At 40.5% G+C, this 17420-nt stretch overlaps 1 protein-coding gene across 2 annotated transcripts in view; it reads left to right on the top strand.

The window, feature by feature from the left end:
* Window positions 1-481: 481 nt before the first annotated feature.
* rab28 (RAB28, member RAS oncogene family) overlaps window positions 482-17420 on the top strand; it is a 153252-nt gene continuing 136313 nt past the window's right edge. The window contains exons 1-3 of one of the 2 annotated variants that reach the window (XM_043694681.2): window positions 482-1784; window positions 1922-2018; window positions 12377-12465. In XM_043694681.2, coding sequence (XP_043550616.1) covers window positions 1710-1784; window positions 1922-2018; window positions 12377-12465 — 261 coding nt within the window. In that variant the 5' untranslated portion in view covers window positions 482-1709. The remainder of the gene's footprint in view (window positions 1785-1921; window positions 2019-12376; window positions 12466-17420) is intronic. The other variant, XM_043694691.2, reaches the window with a different exon arrangement.

Genomic DNA, 17420 nt, shown 5'->3' with positions numbered 1-17420 from the left:
CCCTCACAGTACAGTCCATTCTGGGCCCTGTCTCTCCCCCTCACAGTACAGTACACTCTAGGCCCTCTCTCTCCCCTTCACTGTACAGGACATTCTGGGCCCTGTCTCTCCCCTTCACTGTACAGGACATTCTGGGCCCTCTCTCCCCCTCACTCTTCAGGACAGTCTGGGTCCTCTTTCTCCCTTCACAGTACAGTACACTCTGGGCCCTGACTCTCCCCCTCACTGTACAATGTATTACACTCCGGATCCTCTCTTGGTCACTGTACGCTTCATTAAATAAACATTAGATTACATTACATTTGCACTTTGACCTCTCTCCCTTAGTGACCAAAACGCGTCAGTTTTGGGAGAGCCCACCACCGACAAAGGGGGCGCCGAAATAATCAACTCATCGGTAAAACTGGACCCTGTGCGGTGGTGGCTTCGTCAGGTAGTTTCCGAGGGGTATTGTGATTCCCGATGTCAGTGCTTGTGTTCCCGTGTCCTCATCTGGAGCTGACCCTGTGATCGGCGGAAAAGATGCCCCCTACCTGATCTGGCACATTGCGCCGTCCCGAGGTGAAAATGGCTCCTGGCAACGGCGAGGCGGAGCGGTGAGGGAGACAAATATCATCACACACAGAGAGACACAAACATCACCATCACCGCATAGAGAGAGAGAGAGAGACAGAGACATAACCATCATCGCACAGAGAGACACAGAAACATAACCATCATCACACACACAGACACACAAACATAACCATAATCACACAGAGAGAGAGACACACACAAACATAACCATCATCACACACACACAGACACACAAACATAACCATCACCGCATAGCGAGCGAGAGAGACATAACCATCAACGCAGAGAGAGAGAGACACACACAAACATAACCATCATCGCAGAGAGACATAACCCTCATCGCAGAGAGAGAGAGAGAGAGAGACAGACAGACATAAGCATAATCAGAGAGACACACAAACATAACCATCATCACCATCACACAGAGAGAAGTACACAAACACCATAAAGGCAAGGGGGAAAGAGAGAGAGAGACGGACAGAAACATCTTCATACACTCCGGCGGGGGCTGGGGTCAGGGACAGACATACATTTGCAGTTAGGGAGAGGGACACAAACACACTTATAAATTCGGGCAAAGGGTGTCAGAGACGGACAGACGCGGGGTGGGGTGGGGGGTGATCAGTGACAGTCACGCCAAGGCGTTTGGGGAGGGAGTTGTTAGAGACAAAGATAGAAATACTCATAGAAACATTCAAGACAGGGAAAGGTGGAAGAGGGAGATCAGACACACACACCGGTGAGAGGGCCAGATACAGCCTCAGATAGGGACAGAGACTTAGGGAGCGAAGGGGTGTCAGAGTGAGAGACACACGCACAGCCATCCAGAGTTGGGGTTCAGAGAAAGAGGCTCACAGCAACACGGTGAGAGACAGACAGGGAGAGAGGCTGTCGGAGGGAAAGAGACGGTAGAGGGGTCATATACATAGAGATATACATACAAGGTCGGGGGAGGGGTTCAGAAGAAAAATCTGCTACAGATAGGGCAAAGAAAGGCAAACAGGGAGAGATAGAAACACAGAGACGGGCAAACCAGAAGACACGGACAGCGCTGAACGGGACATAAAAGTCTGACAAACCAGGAGAGAGCGGGGACAAGGAGCCCCGCACTAGGGGCCTGGTCCGGCTGTGCCATGTCCGACTCTGAGGATGAAATTCACGACCGGCAGCTAAAAATCGTCATCTTAGGTGACGGCGCCTCGGGAAAGGTGAGTGGTCGAGATCTTGGTATGTGGATCAAAACCCAGTCAGGGACCCTGTCTTGTTTGCTGGTATCCCTCACCACAGCGAACATGGATGTAAATCATTCCTGATCCCGTGTATTAATTAATATTTTATATTGCAGACTTCTTTAGCAATGCGTTTCGCCCAGGAAGCTTTTGGAAAACAGTACAAACAAACAATTGGATTGGATTTTTTTCTGAAAAGAATATCTCTACCAGGTAAGAGCATTTAACAAAGTTTCATTCTGTGCACAGTGTAACAATATTAGTTTGAACAATATTATATGCTTAGTATACATATTGGATCTGTGCGAATTTCCTGTATTGTTTTAAATTCTTAGCCCAACATGTATAATGGAAAATGTCCCTGTGAGTTATCACCAAAGTGGCACATTTGGGTCTTTGTCTTTCTTGGAGACGAGATTTTAGAGCTGTGGGACCTCAGGCAGGTAGACCTTGCATTGGTAGGACGAGAGATGAGGTGTTTCTCTGTCCTCAGGAGGCCAGTTAAGAAACAGCATCCGAGCTCATTACCAACTGGTAAGAGTGGGTGCTTGGTGGAGCTTCTTTCTCTCCATTGTATGCTGTACCTGAGCAATGATGTGACGAAGTGCTAAAGCCCATTAAGGGCCTCAAATTATCGTACTGGTGGATGGGCTGTCCATTGCTTTCCCTACTGCTGGTGGGGAAGATCCAGATGGGTGAATGCAAGCAGGTCACCCACTGGATTCAAGATTCCACCCCCACCCCCATTTTTTAAAATTTACTGATGGGAAAGTGTTAAATTAAGTCTGGAATTAATGATTCAGATAGGTGTTGTTACATATTAAGCTCCCAAAAGCAGCAATGATTTCATGATCAAATAATCTAAGTTTTATTAAGAGAGAAATATTGCCCAGGAAACAAGAGAAAGCACCCATTTCTTGTCTTCAAAATAGCCATGGGATCTTTTGTGATCATTTGAGAGGGTTGACAGCACTATTGTTGAAGATTATCTGGTTGCCATCTCTTTACTGGCTGAGTGGAATTTGTTCTGCACAAATTGACTAATGTGTTTCCAACATTCCAAGATATAGAAAGTGCCTAACTATCTGGAAAGTGCTTTGTGATTTTCTAGGATGGCATGAAATGTACTGTAGAAATGTGAGTTTGTTTTCCCCCCTCTCTCACTTGCTTTTTCCGTCTTTTTTTTCTCTTTTCGTTCTCTATCCTTTGTCTTTTCAGTTTTCAAAGATATCCATTTAAACCTTGAAACACTGCTGTGAGTCACTGAATTGTACTTTTATTTTGTGTACTTACAGCTACAACTTTCATTTGGAAACAAATTTTAATTTCAGGGAGCATTGATTTTTTTTGCTCAATTGGCAGTCTTATAGCTCTGCATTGAGATCTCTACTGTGTGGACATTGAGGAAAACAGGTTTTACAAAATTTGTGAAGGAATAACTTTGGCTGAGCACCCTGGAGTCTTGCCCATTGGAAACGTACATCAGAACTTTGGGCACATGCCTATATGGGGACAAAACTGGCTGAGTGATAAGAAATGGCAAGTAGTGTTCAATGGACATTTTTCAGGTGGGAGGAAAGTTTGTAGTGGAACTCCCCAGGTATTGGTATTGGGACCCTTGCTTTTGCTGATACATATATCAATATATCCCGACCTTGCTGCACAGTGGACGTCTTCAAAGTTGGCAGATAAGTCAAAATTTGGAAGAATTGTGAACTGTGAAGAAGACAGTGTTGCCTTCCAAAAGAACATAGACAAGTTGGTAGAGTGGACAGATAGGTGGCAGATGAAGTTCAATGCAGAGAAGTGTGAGGTGATACATTTTAATAGGAAGAACATGTGAAAGACAATATAAAATAGGGAGTACAAATCTAAAGGGTGCTTAGGAGCAAAGGAACCTGAGTGTATTTGTGCAGAGATTACTGTAGGTAGCAAGAAAGGTTGAGTGAGCAATTAATAAAACATAGCATTTATCCTCTGCTTTATTAATAGGGGCACAGAATACATGAGCAAGGAAGTAATGTTAGTTTGCTGAAGACACTTGTTAGATTTCACCTGGAGTATTCTGTACAATTCTAGTTGTCACATTCTTTGGAAGAATGCAAACACATTGGAAAGAGTGCACTAGTGATTTAAAAGGATGGTTCCAGGAATGGAATATTTCAGTTATGATAACAGAATGCAGAGATTGGAAGTGTGCTTCTTGGAGAGTGGAAAGTTAAGAGGAGATGTGATCCAAGTTTCAAAATAATGAATGGGCTGGGTAAAGCGGGAAGGGAGAAACTGTTTTCACTTGTAAAAGGATTAAGAGTCAGAGGCGACAGATTTAAACTGATTTGAAAAGGAGCATCTGTGATGTGAGGGAGAAAAACGTTTTCACATTGTGAGTAGTTATGATATAGAATGCACCGGCTCAAAAAGTGGTGGAGGCAAGTTCAATTGAAGCATTCAAGAAGGTATTAGGTAAATAGTTGGATAGAAATAATTGCAAAGATATTAGTGGGGGGGGGGGGGGGGGGCAGCAAGGGTGTGGATGGTCAAGTAGGGAGATTGGCATTTGGTAATTTTTTTTGAAGAGTTGGTGCAGACACTTTGGGCTGAATAACCTCTTTCTGCTCCATAACACCTCTGTGAATCTATAATGTGATTTTTCAATATTTGTGAGGTGCGGTTTCTTCTTCCTCTCTCTTCTTACATGCTTGAAGACAGGGTAGGTTTGTAATTTTTTTTGTTGTGTGAATTGAATAGAGTTTCCTCGCAGTTTTTGAAATGATTTCTTGTCACTACAGAGCCTTTTAGCCCAATCAAGCAGCAAATGCTATATTTGATTACTGTACATCTATTAGTCCTGGACTGTGTAAAGGAGAAACTTCTTTACTTAATTTATAAAAAGTATATATTAATGGTCAAACCAAGCAGACGGGGAAATATAGAATTGAAAAACTTAAAGGTATCAAAAACAAAGCTGGGGTGAGAAAAGTAATTTGGAGTCAAGAAATAAAATGACTTGCAGTTTTACTAGTTGTTTTATCTTCAAAATAAGAGCGAGTGTTGTATTATAACCTCATCAATTTTTAAGGAATTGTTTTTGCACTGTGTATTTTGTTTTTATTAAATTTATTTTAGCATCTATCATTCCTTTCTAGAGAGGTTTGTATATATTTCTCACAAAAGATTTGTCAAGTTTTGAAATGCCTTGGTAGGATTTCCATGTCCCATAAAAGATAAGAATGAGGTGAAGCTGACTTTATCTTGTACAGTTTGGTGCTTCAAGGATCTCCAGTTTCTGACTGAAAAGAACGCTCTCTTCTACATTAATTGTCAGCTTCTACAATAAGATAAAAGGCCTGTTATGGATCCTGTTAGATTAGATTTTCTGCTTTTTGCTTATTAAGCAATGAGAACCTTGCCTTGCTCTCATTAGAAGTTGGCATTTTGACTTGTGTGCAGTTTAATTTGTTTTCCTTCCATCAGCATCTAATTATGAACAGGACATTGGTTCGGCCACTGTTGGAATATTGCATGCAATTCTGGTCTCCTTCCTTTCGGAAAGATGTTGTGAAACTTGAAAGGGGTCAGGAAAGATTTAAAAGGATGTTGCCAGGGTTGGAGGATTTGAGCCATAGGAAGAGGTTGAATAGGCTGGGGCTGTTTTCCCTGGAGCATCGGAGGCTGAGGGGTGACCTTATATAGGTTTATAAAATCATGAGGGACATGGATAGAATAAATAGACAAAGTTCTATGGATGGGGTAGGGGAGTCCATAACTAGAGGGCATAGGTTTAGGATGAGAGGGGAAAGATATAAAAGAGATCTAAGGGGCAACTTTTTCACGGAGAGGGTGGTACGTGTATGGAATGAGCTGCCAGAGGAAGTGGTGGAGGCTAGTATAATTGCAACATTTAAAAGGCATCTGGTTGGGTATATGAATAGGAAGGGTTTGGAGGGATATGGGCCAGGTGCTGGCAGGTGGGACTAGATTGGGTTGGGATGTCTGGTCGGCATGGACGGTTGGACTGTAGGGTCTGTTTCCGTGCTGTACATCTCTGTGACTCTATGTAATACTCAGGTAAAATTAATCTGTGCGTGGAAGAAATCATCCATTTAAAGCTCAACAATCTTCTGTCACTAATATGGCCAAATGTAAGGATTTTGTGAATGTGTTGTGATTGAGCAGAGGGGGGAAATATCACTGACCCCAGAATCATATGCATAGAAGGAGGCCATTCAGTCCATTGTGCCTGCACTAGCTCTTCAAATGAGCATATGGAAAAAATGCTATTAAAGCTATTGCCACTCGGAGACAGACCACTGAACCACATCAGCCTGTTTTATCTTTGCAATACATAAAAATTAAAACTTTCAAAGACCCTCAAAAATTGACCCCCATGATTCCTTAGCTGAGTTTTGAATAACCAATGCCAGTCTTTGAGAATAATGAATTCTTGACAACCAGTTTGTATCTTAAAATAACTTAGCAATTTATGAACAACGCAATAACTTTAGTCAAGCAAAATTAAACGAAGTTAAATATGTTGGTCTATGATATAAATCCAAATATCTTTATTTTCAGCCCCAGCCCCATTCACACTAAGTACAGGCAAACAAGCATAGTTAAGGTATAAATTTTGAAAAAACAAAATTCTACAGGCACAGATAGTGATCTCTTCATTAATTTTTTGAAGATGTTGATCATTCAAAACCTTTCTGGAGGAGGGTCACTGAACTCAAACTATTTACTTGGCTTTCTGGCCACATGGGCTGAGAAGTGGCAGATAGAGTTTAATTTAGATAAATGTGAGGTGCTCCATTTTGGGACAGCAAATCTTAGCAGGACTTATACGCTAAGTCCCAGGGAGTAAGGTCCCAGGGAGTGTTGTTGAACAAAGAGACCTTGGAGTGCAGGTTCATAGCTCCTTGAAAATGGAGTTGCAGGTAGATAGGATAGTGAAGAAGGCGTTTGGTATGCTTTCCTTTATTGGTCAGAGTATTGAGTACAGGAGTTGGGAGGTCATGTTGCGGCTGTATAGGACATTGGTTAGGCCACTGTTGGAATATTGCATGCAATTCTGGTCTTCTTCCTATTGGAAAGATGTTGTGAAACTTGAAAGGGTTTGGAAAAGATTTACAAGGATGTTGCCAGGGTTGGAGGATCTGAGCTACAGGGAGACGCTGAACAGGCTGGGGTTGTTTTCCCTGGAGCGTCGGAGGCTGAGGGGTGACCTTATAGAGGTTTACAAAATTCTGAGGGACATGGATAGGACAAATAGACAAAGTCTTTTCCCTGGGGTCGGGGAGTCCGGAACTAGAGGACAACTTTTTCACGCAGAGGGTGGTACGTGTATGGAATGAGCTGCTAGAGGAAGTGGTGGAGGCTAGTACAATTGCAACATTTAAAAGGCATTTGGAGGGATATGGGCTGGGTGCTGGCAGGTGGGACTAGATTGGGTTGGGATATTGGTCGGCATGGATGAGTTAGACGGAAGGGTCTGTTTCCATGCTGTACATTTCTATGACTCTATGACTATGTGCTGCCACACCTGCTGAGTTTCTCCAAAAATTTCTGTTTATGTTTCAGATCTTCAGCATTTGCAGTGCTTTTTATTCCAGAAAATATTACTCTCGTAGATAATGTATACTTAGAGTCATAGAGCTATACAACTTGTCCATGCCGACCAGATATCCTAACCTAACCTAGTCCTACTTGGGAGCACTGGGCCCATATCCCTCCAACTCTTCCTATTCATATACCCATCCAGATGCCTTTTTAATGCTGCAATTGTAGCAGCCTCCATTACTTCCTCTGGCAACTCATTCCATACACACACCACCCTCTGCGTGAGAAAGTTGCCCCTTAGGTCCCTCTCACCCTAAACCTATGCCTTCTAGTTCTGGACTCCCTCACCCCAGGGAAAAGATTTTGTCTATTTATCCTATCTATGCCCCTCATGATTTTATAAATCTCTATAAAGTCACCCCTCAGCTTCCGATGCTTCAGGGAAAACAGCCCCAGCCTATTCAACCTCTCCCCATAGCTCAAATTCTCGAACCCTGGCAACATCCTTGTAAATCTTTTCTGACCCCTTTCAAGTTTCACAACATCCTTCTGATTGGAGGGTATCCCTTTCTGCCATATTCATTATATTTAAATGAAGTGATTGTGTCATATTCATCTGTATTCAATTACAGTTCGGTGATGCATTCTATCTTAGTGATCTCCAAGGCAGATGATGTTCTTTTCAGTGAGGTTTCTGCTGTGTTTTTCTGCCATTACTTTCCTACCGCTGCAACTTCTTGCAATCTTTTACACAAGCATTTTTCACCGCTTTTGCCAGTATCCAAAGTATATGCCTTTTTCTTGTTTCTTTTGCTGATTTGTCACCAAACATTTGAATATTACATCCCAAACTAGTGCTCTTCTTAATACCACTCTTTTATTCTCCCTTCTAATAGTTCTACACGACAATCCCACTACTTAAAAGCCAAATATTTAAACGGTATTATTTTCTAACAAACAGTAAGCCGTGGGAGATCTGTTCATTTTTATCTTCTTTCTTTACAACTCCTATGGTGACTTCTTCTTGGGAGGCAAAACAAAGATGTGATTTGGTCGCAGGGGCCATGCTGTCACAGTGTTTGGATGGCTTAAGTAATGAAGGTACAATTAGTGAGGTGGTGTTGGGTATCTAGTAATAGGCATGTTATTTTCATCCTTGAACTGAGAGTCCTTTAAAATTGCAATCGTATTGCACAGTATCTATGCCAACTTTTTGAAAGAGCTGTGCAGTTTATTGCCACACACCAGTTTTTCCTTTACTCAACAAGTCAGTCATCTTGAATTATATGTCTGTCATCATTTGAAATTTCCTCTGGAATTTGATTTTTGCTCCAGATATGTGTAAAGTAATTTCTGCTTATTTCCCCTCTTTTTTTTGCCAGTTACTTAAAATCTATGACTTCTGATTACCGACTCTCTTGTCAGTGGATATCATTTCTCCCTACTTGCTTTGTTAAAATGACTCATCGCTTGGAATCTTTTCAGGAGTGGGAACAATTTTTCCCCATCTACTTTGACCAGACCACATTCAGTTTTGAAAACACTGTCAATTTTCCTCTTCAAGGAAAATGATCTGACCTTCTCCAATCTGTCATCACAACTGTCATTTCTCATCATTCATGTAAACCTCTTCACTGCTTTCACATCCTTCTTGAAATGTGGTAACCAGCATTGTACACATACTCCAGCTGAGGTATAACTAGCATCTCATACAAGATCAGCATAACCTCCTTATCCTTGAATTTTGTGTTGCTCTGAATAAAGCTCCTGGTACTGTATGCTTTTTAAACTGCTCTTTCTACCTGTCCTGCTTCCTTTCATGATTTTTGTACATATATACCGAGATTTATTTGCTCCTGAATTGGAAACCTTGCTTTTCCTCAAATATATCAGTGACTTTGATGTGCAGGAAATAATTTCAAAATTTGCAAATGATACAGAACTTGGAAGCATTATCAACTGTGAGGGGGACAATGTAGAGCTTTAAAAGAATATGAACAAATTGGTGGAATGGACTGAAAAGTGGAACATGAAATTCAATATGAGAAGTGTGGAAGTGATACATTTTAGTACAAAAAGTATAAAGGAAACTATAAAATAAATAGTTTTATTCAAAAACAGTATGTAAGAGCAAATAAATCTTGGTATATATGTGCAAAAGTCATGAAAGGAAGCAGGACAGGTAGAAAGAGCAATTTAAAAAGCATACAGTACCAGGGGCTGAAACATCAGGAGAACCCAGAGAGAATACCTTTTGTTATTAATTTCCTCTGGTTGAGAGCTTGACCATAAGTGGTAGCTCAGTGTTTAGCACTGCTGCTTCTCTGTGCCAGGAAACTGGGTTTGATTCCACCCTCGGGCAACTGTCTGTGTAGTTTCTCTGAGTTCTCTGGTTTCCTCCCACTGTCCAAAGATGTGCAGGCTAGGTGGATTGGCAGTGCAAAATTTCCCATGGTGCCCATGGATGTGCAGGCTAGGTGGAATAGCCAAGGGAAATGCAGGATTACAGGGATACGGTAGGAGGTGGGTTTGGGTGGGCTGCTCTTTGGAGATTGATGTGAACTAACTGGGCCGAATGGCCTGCTTCTGCACTGCAGGGGATCTATGATTCTATGAAACCATCCTTGGACAGCAACAAAGTGGTTGATTCAGCTCTTGTATCTTCAGTGTAACTGTGTAATTGTTTGCTATATTCACGAGAGTGGTTGAGATCATTCCTTTGACGTTTTAGTCCTCCCCCCTTTTTGAGCACAGTTGTCTTGCCTGCAGTTCATTATTTATAAACACTGTGTAGGGGTTGCAGGGAGGAGTTCACTTTTTGATCTCTGAAAATATTTCCAATAAGATTCCAGCCAGGGTGCTGGAATAATCGGCACTTGTGATTACACACTGTGAAAGGCAAAGAAGTTCACTATTCTTTTTTCTATCTACAGAATGTATTGCAGCAGTTCACCAGGGCTACCTTGAATGTGTTGCATAGTTCTGTGATGAAGGTGGATAAGAGCAGTAACACTGCAGATACTGTAGCATTTCTTTCTTAGTTTCTTTCTAAGTCGTACTGCTATAATTTGGATCTTGGTATCACTATTCCTTTATCACTTGGTAAAAATTCTACAAATTCCAACCTCACATTATCTGTGCAATGCTAGCTGTGGTTCAAGAGGGTCTGGGCAGCTAGGAATAGGTGTTAAAAGTGATTATGCCAGAATTTGCATTGAACCTTGTACACACTGAATATTTTGATACAGACACTGTCTGCTACTGCACACTTTTATCACTTCTGTGTTAAATTTACTTATTTTGATAAAAATATTTAGATAAAGACCTTTGAAAATTTAAATTTCAGGCAGTTCATTGGATTTGCTTCAGAAACAATCCGCTTCTATGAATTATTTATTTTTCAAAAAATCTTACCCTCACATTTACATAACATGTTCATAATTTCTTTGGCTTAAGTTTGAGATGCAAAAGAAATACCCTTCTTTCACTTCGGTGGCTGGCAACATAGAAGACTCACACCGACTTAGGTTACAAATAAAAATACGAAAAGATTAAAATTGAGTGCAAGCATTTTCAATTCTATGTGAAATATTTAGCACTGAAGAATTAAAACTTGAGGATTTTTTTATAGATTAACATATTACTGATTGATTGGCAACTATATTTGGGAAAAAAATTGCTAAGTGTTTTGAAACTATCAAAACATCAAAATGATGGTCAAGGAGCAATTGCTGCAACGGGTCAGCTTGAAAGAGATGAGTTATTGTCCCATCTTACATGGTCTCATAGAGTTTTGATTAATATAAAATATGCCTTTTCTTAAAGGATCCACTGTAAAATATGTTTTAACTAGTCATTTGGGTGGCATCCAGTAAATAAGTTTATTCCCATGAATGGATTATTTCAGTCTTCTTAATGAAAAATAGCCAAAGTAATGTTTTTAGTTCCATCCTTGGCTTTTGACACTTAAAATAAGGTTAAGAGTTGTGCCAAAAATATTTTACAACGTTAATGCAAGTCCCAGTGGTGGTTTTAAATTCAACCCAGTATGAACTGGTCAGTGTGCTGGCCTAATGTTTTTAATGCAATGAATGTAAAATTTGTTGTTTTTTGTTTATTTCCTCTATTCGTACAATTTGTCACTTTCTTCCTGTAATATATGGTTGTAGAAAAGAGAGACAGTCCTTGAAACTCTCTCAAAAAGATTTCTATTGTGCGTTTGTTAAATGTCTGCTCTCGAATGTATTAACTGTAGTTGCCAAATGTAGACTGCTGCAAAATACATGGTCCTAAACTTTAAACACTGAATTGTTTGGTTAGTCTGTACTTCAGACACTAATCTGATATGAATAGAAATATTATATGGCTTATTGCATATTCAATTTTATAATGGCTAATGTAAACGTACATTTAATATCTAGATTCTTTTGTGTCTCCATATTTAGATACTGTGTTTAGATATTTGCATGATTTTAAGATTAAATTTTTGTAAGAGTTGAGACAAAATAAATACACATCCAGTGATCCTTGCATTTAGTTATTATAGTTATTTAAATGAGGATTAATAATTAAGCAGCAGGTTTGATGTGCCGAATTTGTATTGAATATTTTGATCAACCTTTCAAAGGAAGCAATTCTATCTACGATGATGGTTTCACTTTAACTTTTGCTACTCCACCAGCACTGTGGTAGAATGGGACGTTGACTGAAATCATTTACTTATTTTTGTATGTTGGAAAATTTAATTTTAGTTCATGTACAACTGGTTCTAAATGTGGGTGTAGGTTTGCTCGTAGAGCTGGAAGGTTCATTTTCAGACTTTTCGTCACCATACTAGGTAACATCTTCAGTGAGCCTCCAGATGAAGCATTGCTGATGATTCGAAGATGTTACCTAGTATGGTGACAAAATGTCTGAAAATGAACCTTCCAGCTCAACGAGCAAACCTACATCCAGAACCTCAATCTGAGCTACAAATCGCTGGTTCTAAATGTACTGATCTCTTTCTTATATAGGTAATTTAAATGTTACACTGCAAGTCTGGGATATAGGTGGGCAAACTATCGGAGGAAAGATGTTGGACAAGTACATTTATGGAGCTCAGGTAAGAACTTTCTTATTAACCTTCATAAATACTGAAATAAGGTAAGTATCTAGATTTAATATTAATATTAATTTTATTTTCTGTAATAAACACCTAGATTGTGAAACTTTAAAATAAGAATATTTGTGCATTTCTACGACTTTTAAGTCATTGCCCTATTAAAAGAGATTGTTGAAATGATTTGAATTTCCTTATATTTACAGAGACTGGGTTGTGCAAGAATATTTTAGAACTGAAATAGTTGCATAATCAATAAGTTTTGTGCAGATGCATTTAAATTGGTCAATGTTCATAGTTGTAGACTAATGTATTAGGTTGTACGTAGAAGTCCACGTGTAACGCAACAGCCTTCTATGTGTCTTTACCATTGTTGGCAACTGTTGCTGTCAGAAGTGGTATGCATTTAAGCAAACTTGCTTTCCTGTGTCATTGTCTGTATTGTGCTTTATTACATTTTAATTGTATACCTGAAAGTTCTGTTGTACTCAGTGCAAAATTTAAAATGGTACACTTACGACTAAACCAAGAGTAGATAAGTGGTGTTTTGCGTGGGCATAATGAATTCAGATTTAATTAATACCAGACTTAACATTTAGTTTTAATGTAATTATTTCATGAATAAAACAGACCTTACCTTGAATTTCTTGCAACTTTGTACAGTTATTTTTGGGATTCCATAAGAGTGATTAGATATGTATAATATTTAAGACCATAAGACATAGGAATGGAAGTAAGGCCATTCGGCCCATCGAGTCCACTCCGCCATTCAATCATGGCTGATAGGCATTTCAACTCCACTTACCCGCATTCTCCCCATTGCCCTTAATTCCTTGAGGAATGTAATTTTGAGGAATGTAATTTTGAGGAATGTAATTTTGATTTCAATATTTAAAAATGATAGTAATAGATTTGAAGTTATTAAAGTCACAGGATAAAATATGCCAATGCTGATTTGTTCTTTTCAGCAGAATATACCAAAGTGATAAGATGCATTTGACTGACACACCCTTCTCATTAAGAAACTTGTGGACTAAATCTTCAGAATGTAGAAGTTGTGTTTGCTTTTCTTTAAAGTTTTTTGTCAGCTTATTTCTTGAAATAAATATTTTTGAGTGATCCTGTATTTGCTTAGTATAACAGAAATTGAGTACTGCTGATAAAAAGTACGTTTTAAAAACTTTTTGTCTAACATTTATCAGAACAGATAAAACAATACCATATTTCAAAGAAAACAAAATTTTCAATTTGTGTGTATTCATACACTGAGACGTGTCCTCAGAAAAGCAAAACCAAACTAATAAATACACTTTGGATTCAGACTCCATTGTTTAAGTGTGCATTGTAGGAAATTCTGCTTTGTAGAAGCAGAACACTGCTGGATCAGTACACTGCTGGAATTCTTAGGCAGCCCGGATCACCCACCAGGTCCCTGGTCGTGATAGTGGACTTAATAAATGTGGTGTGATAAAATAGGAGGCAGGTGTTTCAGGGGCAAAGAATCTCAGTGTTTATTGAAACACAAAATTGAATATTTCTATAAAATAACAGAAAAGTGAACATATCACAAGAAAACAAAAGAAAATGGAAAATTACAAGCATTGGAATTAATACAGTCAAGAACAGATGTTAGTACTAAAATATACTATTACTCTGACACAAGTTAGTTACTGCTACACACAGAACAGCAATATAATCCCAAGTACCTGAATAAAGAGACCTTCCTGACCTTGGTTGCCCTGCACCATTGCCAACCCACCTCCCCACTTCCTGCTAACGAGTGGATTTTGGGGTCTCAATGAAATTGAGCTCACCACTGGAACAGTACAATGTTGAAGTGCAGGTGGCTATTCCTGCTCTCCATAGTTGGTGCTCTGGTGAGGACTTTGGATGCTGTAGGCCTTCAGTCTCGGCTGTGTTTGCTGATGTTGTAAGATGTGTTTTAAACCTGTCGGGTGAATACCTCGATTATTCTTATTTCTAGTGGTTCTTGCAAGCACGTCTTCGTCTTTGAAGATGTCTGAGATCAGGGTTGCAGATCAGATTGGTGTTGGTGCTCTTGGGTGTCTTCGGTTGTCAGGTCTGTGGTTTGTGGCCAGTCAATGGAGGTTGGAGATGGCTGGGAGAATCGTTCTCGATGTGGTAGTCTTCTCCTGGCGGTAGTTGTGGAGATAGCTTTACTCGTTTGTTTCAACCACTTCTGACTTCTCTCTCTCCTTTTCCCCTGGGCTAAGGTCCTCCAATTGTACAAAGTGGAAGACCACTTCCCCACCAAATCTGAATTTGGTTACTGAGCTGTTGTTCCTCCTCTTGGGGCTGAATGAGTCTCCAGACCACTGAATGAGGTCTGATTTTTCTCCGATTAAAATGACTGGTTTCGATAGTTTTGAATGTCCAGTTTGGTTAGATGTAGGTTAAAGTTTTACTGGTAGTGTGAAGATCACATTCAAAGGCAAACAGGTTTGCATATAATGCAATGGTGTGGAATGTTCAGTATCTCTTGCGTTCGAGTAAACCGATTAAATGTTGAATGGTCTTGTATTTTTGTAGGGTTGAGAGTGTGGTGTTGGAAAAGCACAGCAGATCAGCCAGCATCTGAGGAGCAGGAAAATCGACATTTCGGGGAAAAACCCTTCATCAGGAATGAGGCAAGGAGCTTCTGAGGTGGAGCGATAAATGGGAGGGCGTGCTGGGGGGGGAGGTAGCTGAGAGTGCGATACGTGGATGGGGGTGGGGGTAATGGTGATAGGTTGGAGGGGAGGGTGGAGCAGATAGGTGGGAAGGAACATGAACAGGTAGGACAGGCATGAGAGCGGTGCTGAACTGGAAGGTTGGATAAGGTGGGGGGAGGGGAAATGAGGAAACTGGTGAAATTCACATTGATGCCATGGGATTGGAGGGTCCTGAGGTGGAAGATGAGGCATTCTTCCTCCACGTGTCAGGTGATTAAGGATTGGCATTGGAGGAGGCTTAGGACCTGCATGTCCTTGGTGGACGGGGAGGGGGATTTGAAGTGTTCGGCCAAGGGGTGATGGAGTTGGTTGGTGCGGGTGTCTTGGACATGTTCTCTGAAGTGCTCTGCAAGTAGGCCTACTCACAGAACCCTTCAGAGAACATCTCTGGGACACCCGCACCGTGGCCGAACACTTCAACTCCCTCTCCTACTCCACCAAGGACATGCAGGTCCTGGGCTTCCTCCATTGCCACTCCTTAACCACCCGACGCCTGGAGGAAGAACGTCTCATCTTCCACCTCAGGACCCTCCAATCTCATGGCACCAATGTGGGTTTTACCAGTTTCCTCATTTCCCCTCCCCCCACCTTATCCCAGTTCCAACCTTCCAGTTCAGCATTGCTTTCATGACCTGTCCTACCTGTCCATGTTCCTTCTCATCTATCCGCTCCACCTTCCCCACCCCCATCCATTGATCGCACTCTCAGCTACCTTCCCCCAAGCCCCACCCCCCTCCCGTTTATCTCTCCACCCCCGAGGCTGAATACAATAAAATTCAGGGAGGTTCTACAAAGACAAATTCTATATGGGTAAAGATACAAAAATGAAAAATAAGCCTACAATTAGCTATGTACAGTACAGACTGTAAAACAATGGGATAAAATTAAAATTACTTGCAAGGTAAAATAGGATAAATTGAGAGATACAAGGGGGAAAGGCAGGCAGACAGTCAAATATAAAGCAAAACAACTATGTCTTCATATTTAATGTTTATTTTCCTAATAACAAAACACACACATATTGGCACTGTAAGGTGGGGCAAAATTCCCTATCAGATACCCTGGACTAAAACCCTCTGAACTTGGGATACGAGTTTGTGGAATTCATGTTTGAATTAAGATTTAATCAGTGGAGGTCAGATCCTCCACTGATACTTTTATTTCTTTCTTTCCTTCCACGTTCTCATAAATTCTACAGAATCATAGGGGAGGTGATTGCTTAGTGGTATTATCACTGGATTGTTAATCCAGAGATCCTGGTGATTTCTGGGGACCTGTCTTCAAATCCTATGGCAGATGGTGGAATTTGAATTCAATTTTTAAAAAAAATCATGTGGAGGCGTTGGTGTTCAACTGGCGTGGACAAAGTTGCAAATCACACAACACCAGGTTATAGTCCAACAGGTTTATTTGGAAGCACTGCCTTTCGAGGCGCAGCCTCTTCATCCAAATAATGAAATTAAGAGTCTGTTGATGACCATTAATCCATTGTTGATAGAGAGAAACACCCATCTGCTTCACTAATGCCTTTAGGGGAAGGAAACTGCTATCTTTACCTGGTCTGGCCTACCTGTGACACCAGACCCACAGCAATGTGGTTGTCTCTGAGCAATTAGACATGGGCTTAGCCTGTGTTGCCCCCATTCAATGATTGAATAATAAAGAAAAGTCACAAATGTAGCACAGAATATAAGCATTCAGTCATCAAGGCTGTACTATGTTTTGTTTTTGATTAGAGCTGTTAAACTAATCCAAACAAAAGTAGAAATTGCTGGAGAAACTCAGTAAGTTTTGCAGCGCCTGTGGAGAGAAAGCAGAGTTAATGTTTCAAATCTAGTGACCCTTCTTCAGAAGTGCAGAAATGTTAACTCACACTGGCTGAGTTTCTTCAGCAATTTTTGTTTTTATTTTAGATTACCTAGTTTGTCTTATTAAACTAATCCAAAACCCTACAGTTTCCCCATATCCCTCTGATTCTTTTTCAATGATGTGGAGGTGCCAGTGTTGGATAGGGTGGGCAAAGTCAGAAGTCACATGACACCAGGTTACAGTCCAACAGCTTTATTTGAAATCACAAGCTTCTGGAGTTTATTTCAAATAAACCTGTTGGACTATAACCTAGAACATAGAACATAGAATAATACAGCACAGAACAGGCCCTTCGGCCCACGATGTTGTGCCGAACATTTGTCCTAGCTTAAGCACCCATCCATGTACCTATCCAAT

Source organism: Chiloscyllium plagiosum, unplaced genomic scaffold (genome assembly GCF_037043375.1).
Source record: "Chiloscyllium plagiosum isolate Xiang-an unplaced genomic scaffold, Cpla_swu_hap1 HiC_scaffold_1, whole genome shotgun sequence".
NCBI classification, from domain to species: Eukaryota; Metazoa; Chordata; class Chondrichthyes; order Orectolobiformes; family Hemiscylliidae; genus Chiloscyllium; species Chiloscyllium plagiosum.
The sequence above is the reverse complement of the archived record's forward strand: the minus strand, read 5'-3'. Positions and strand labels throughout refer to the sequence as shown.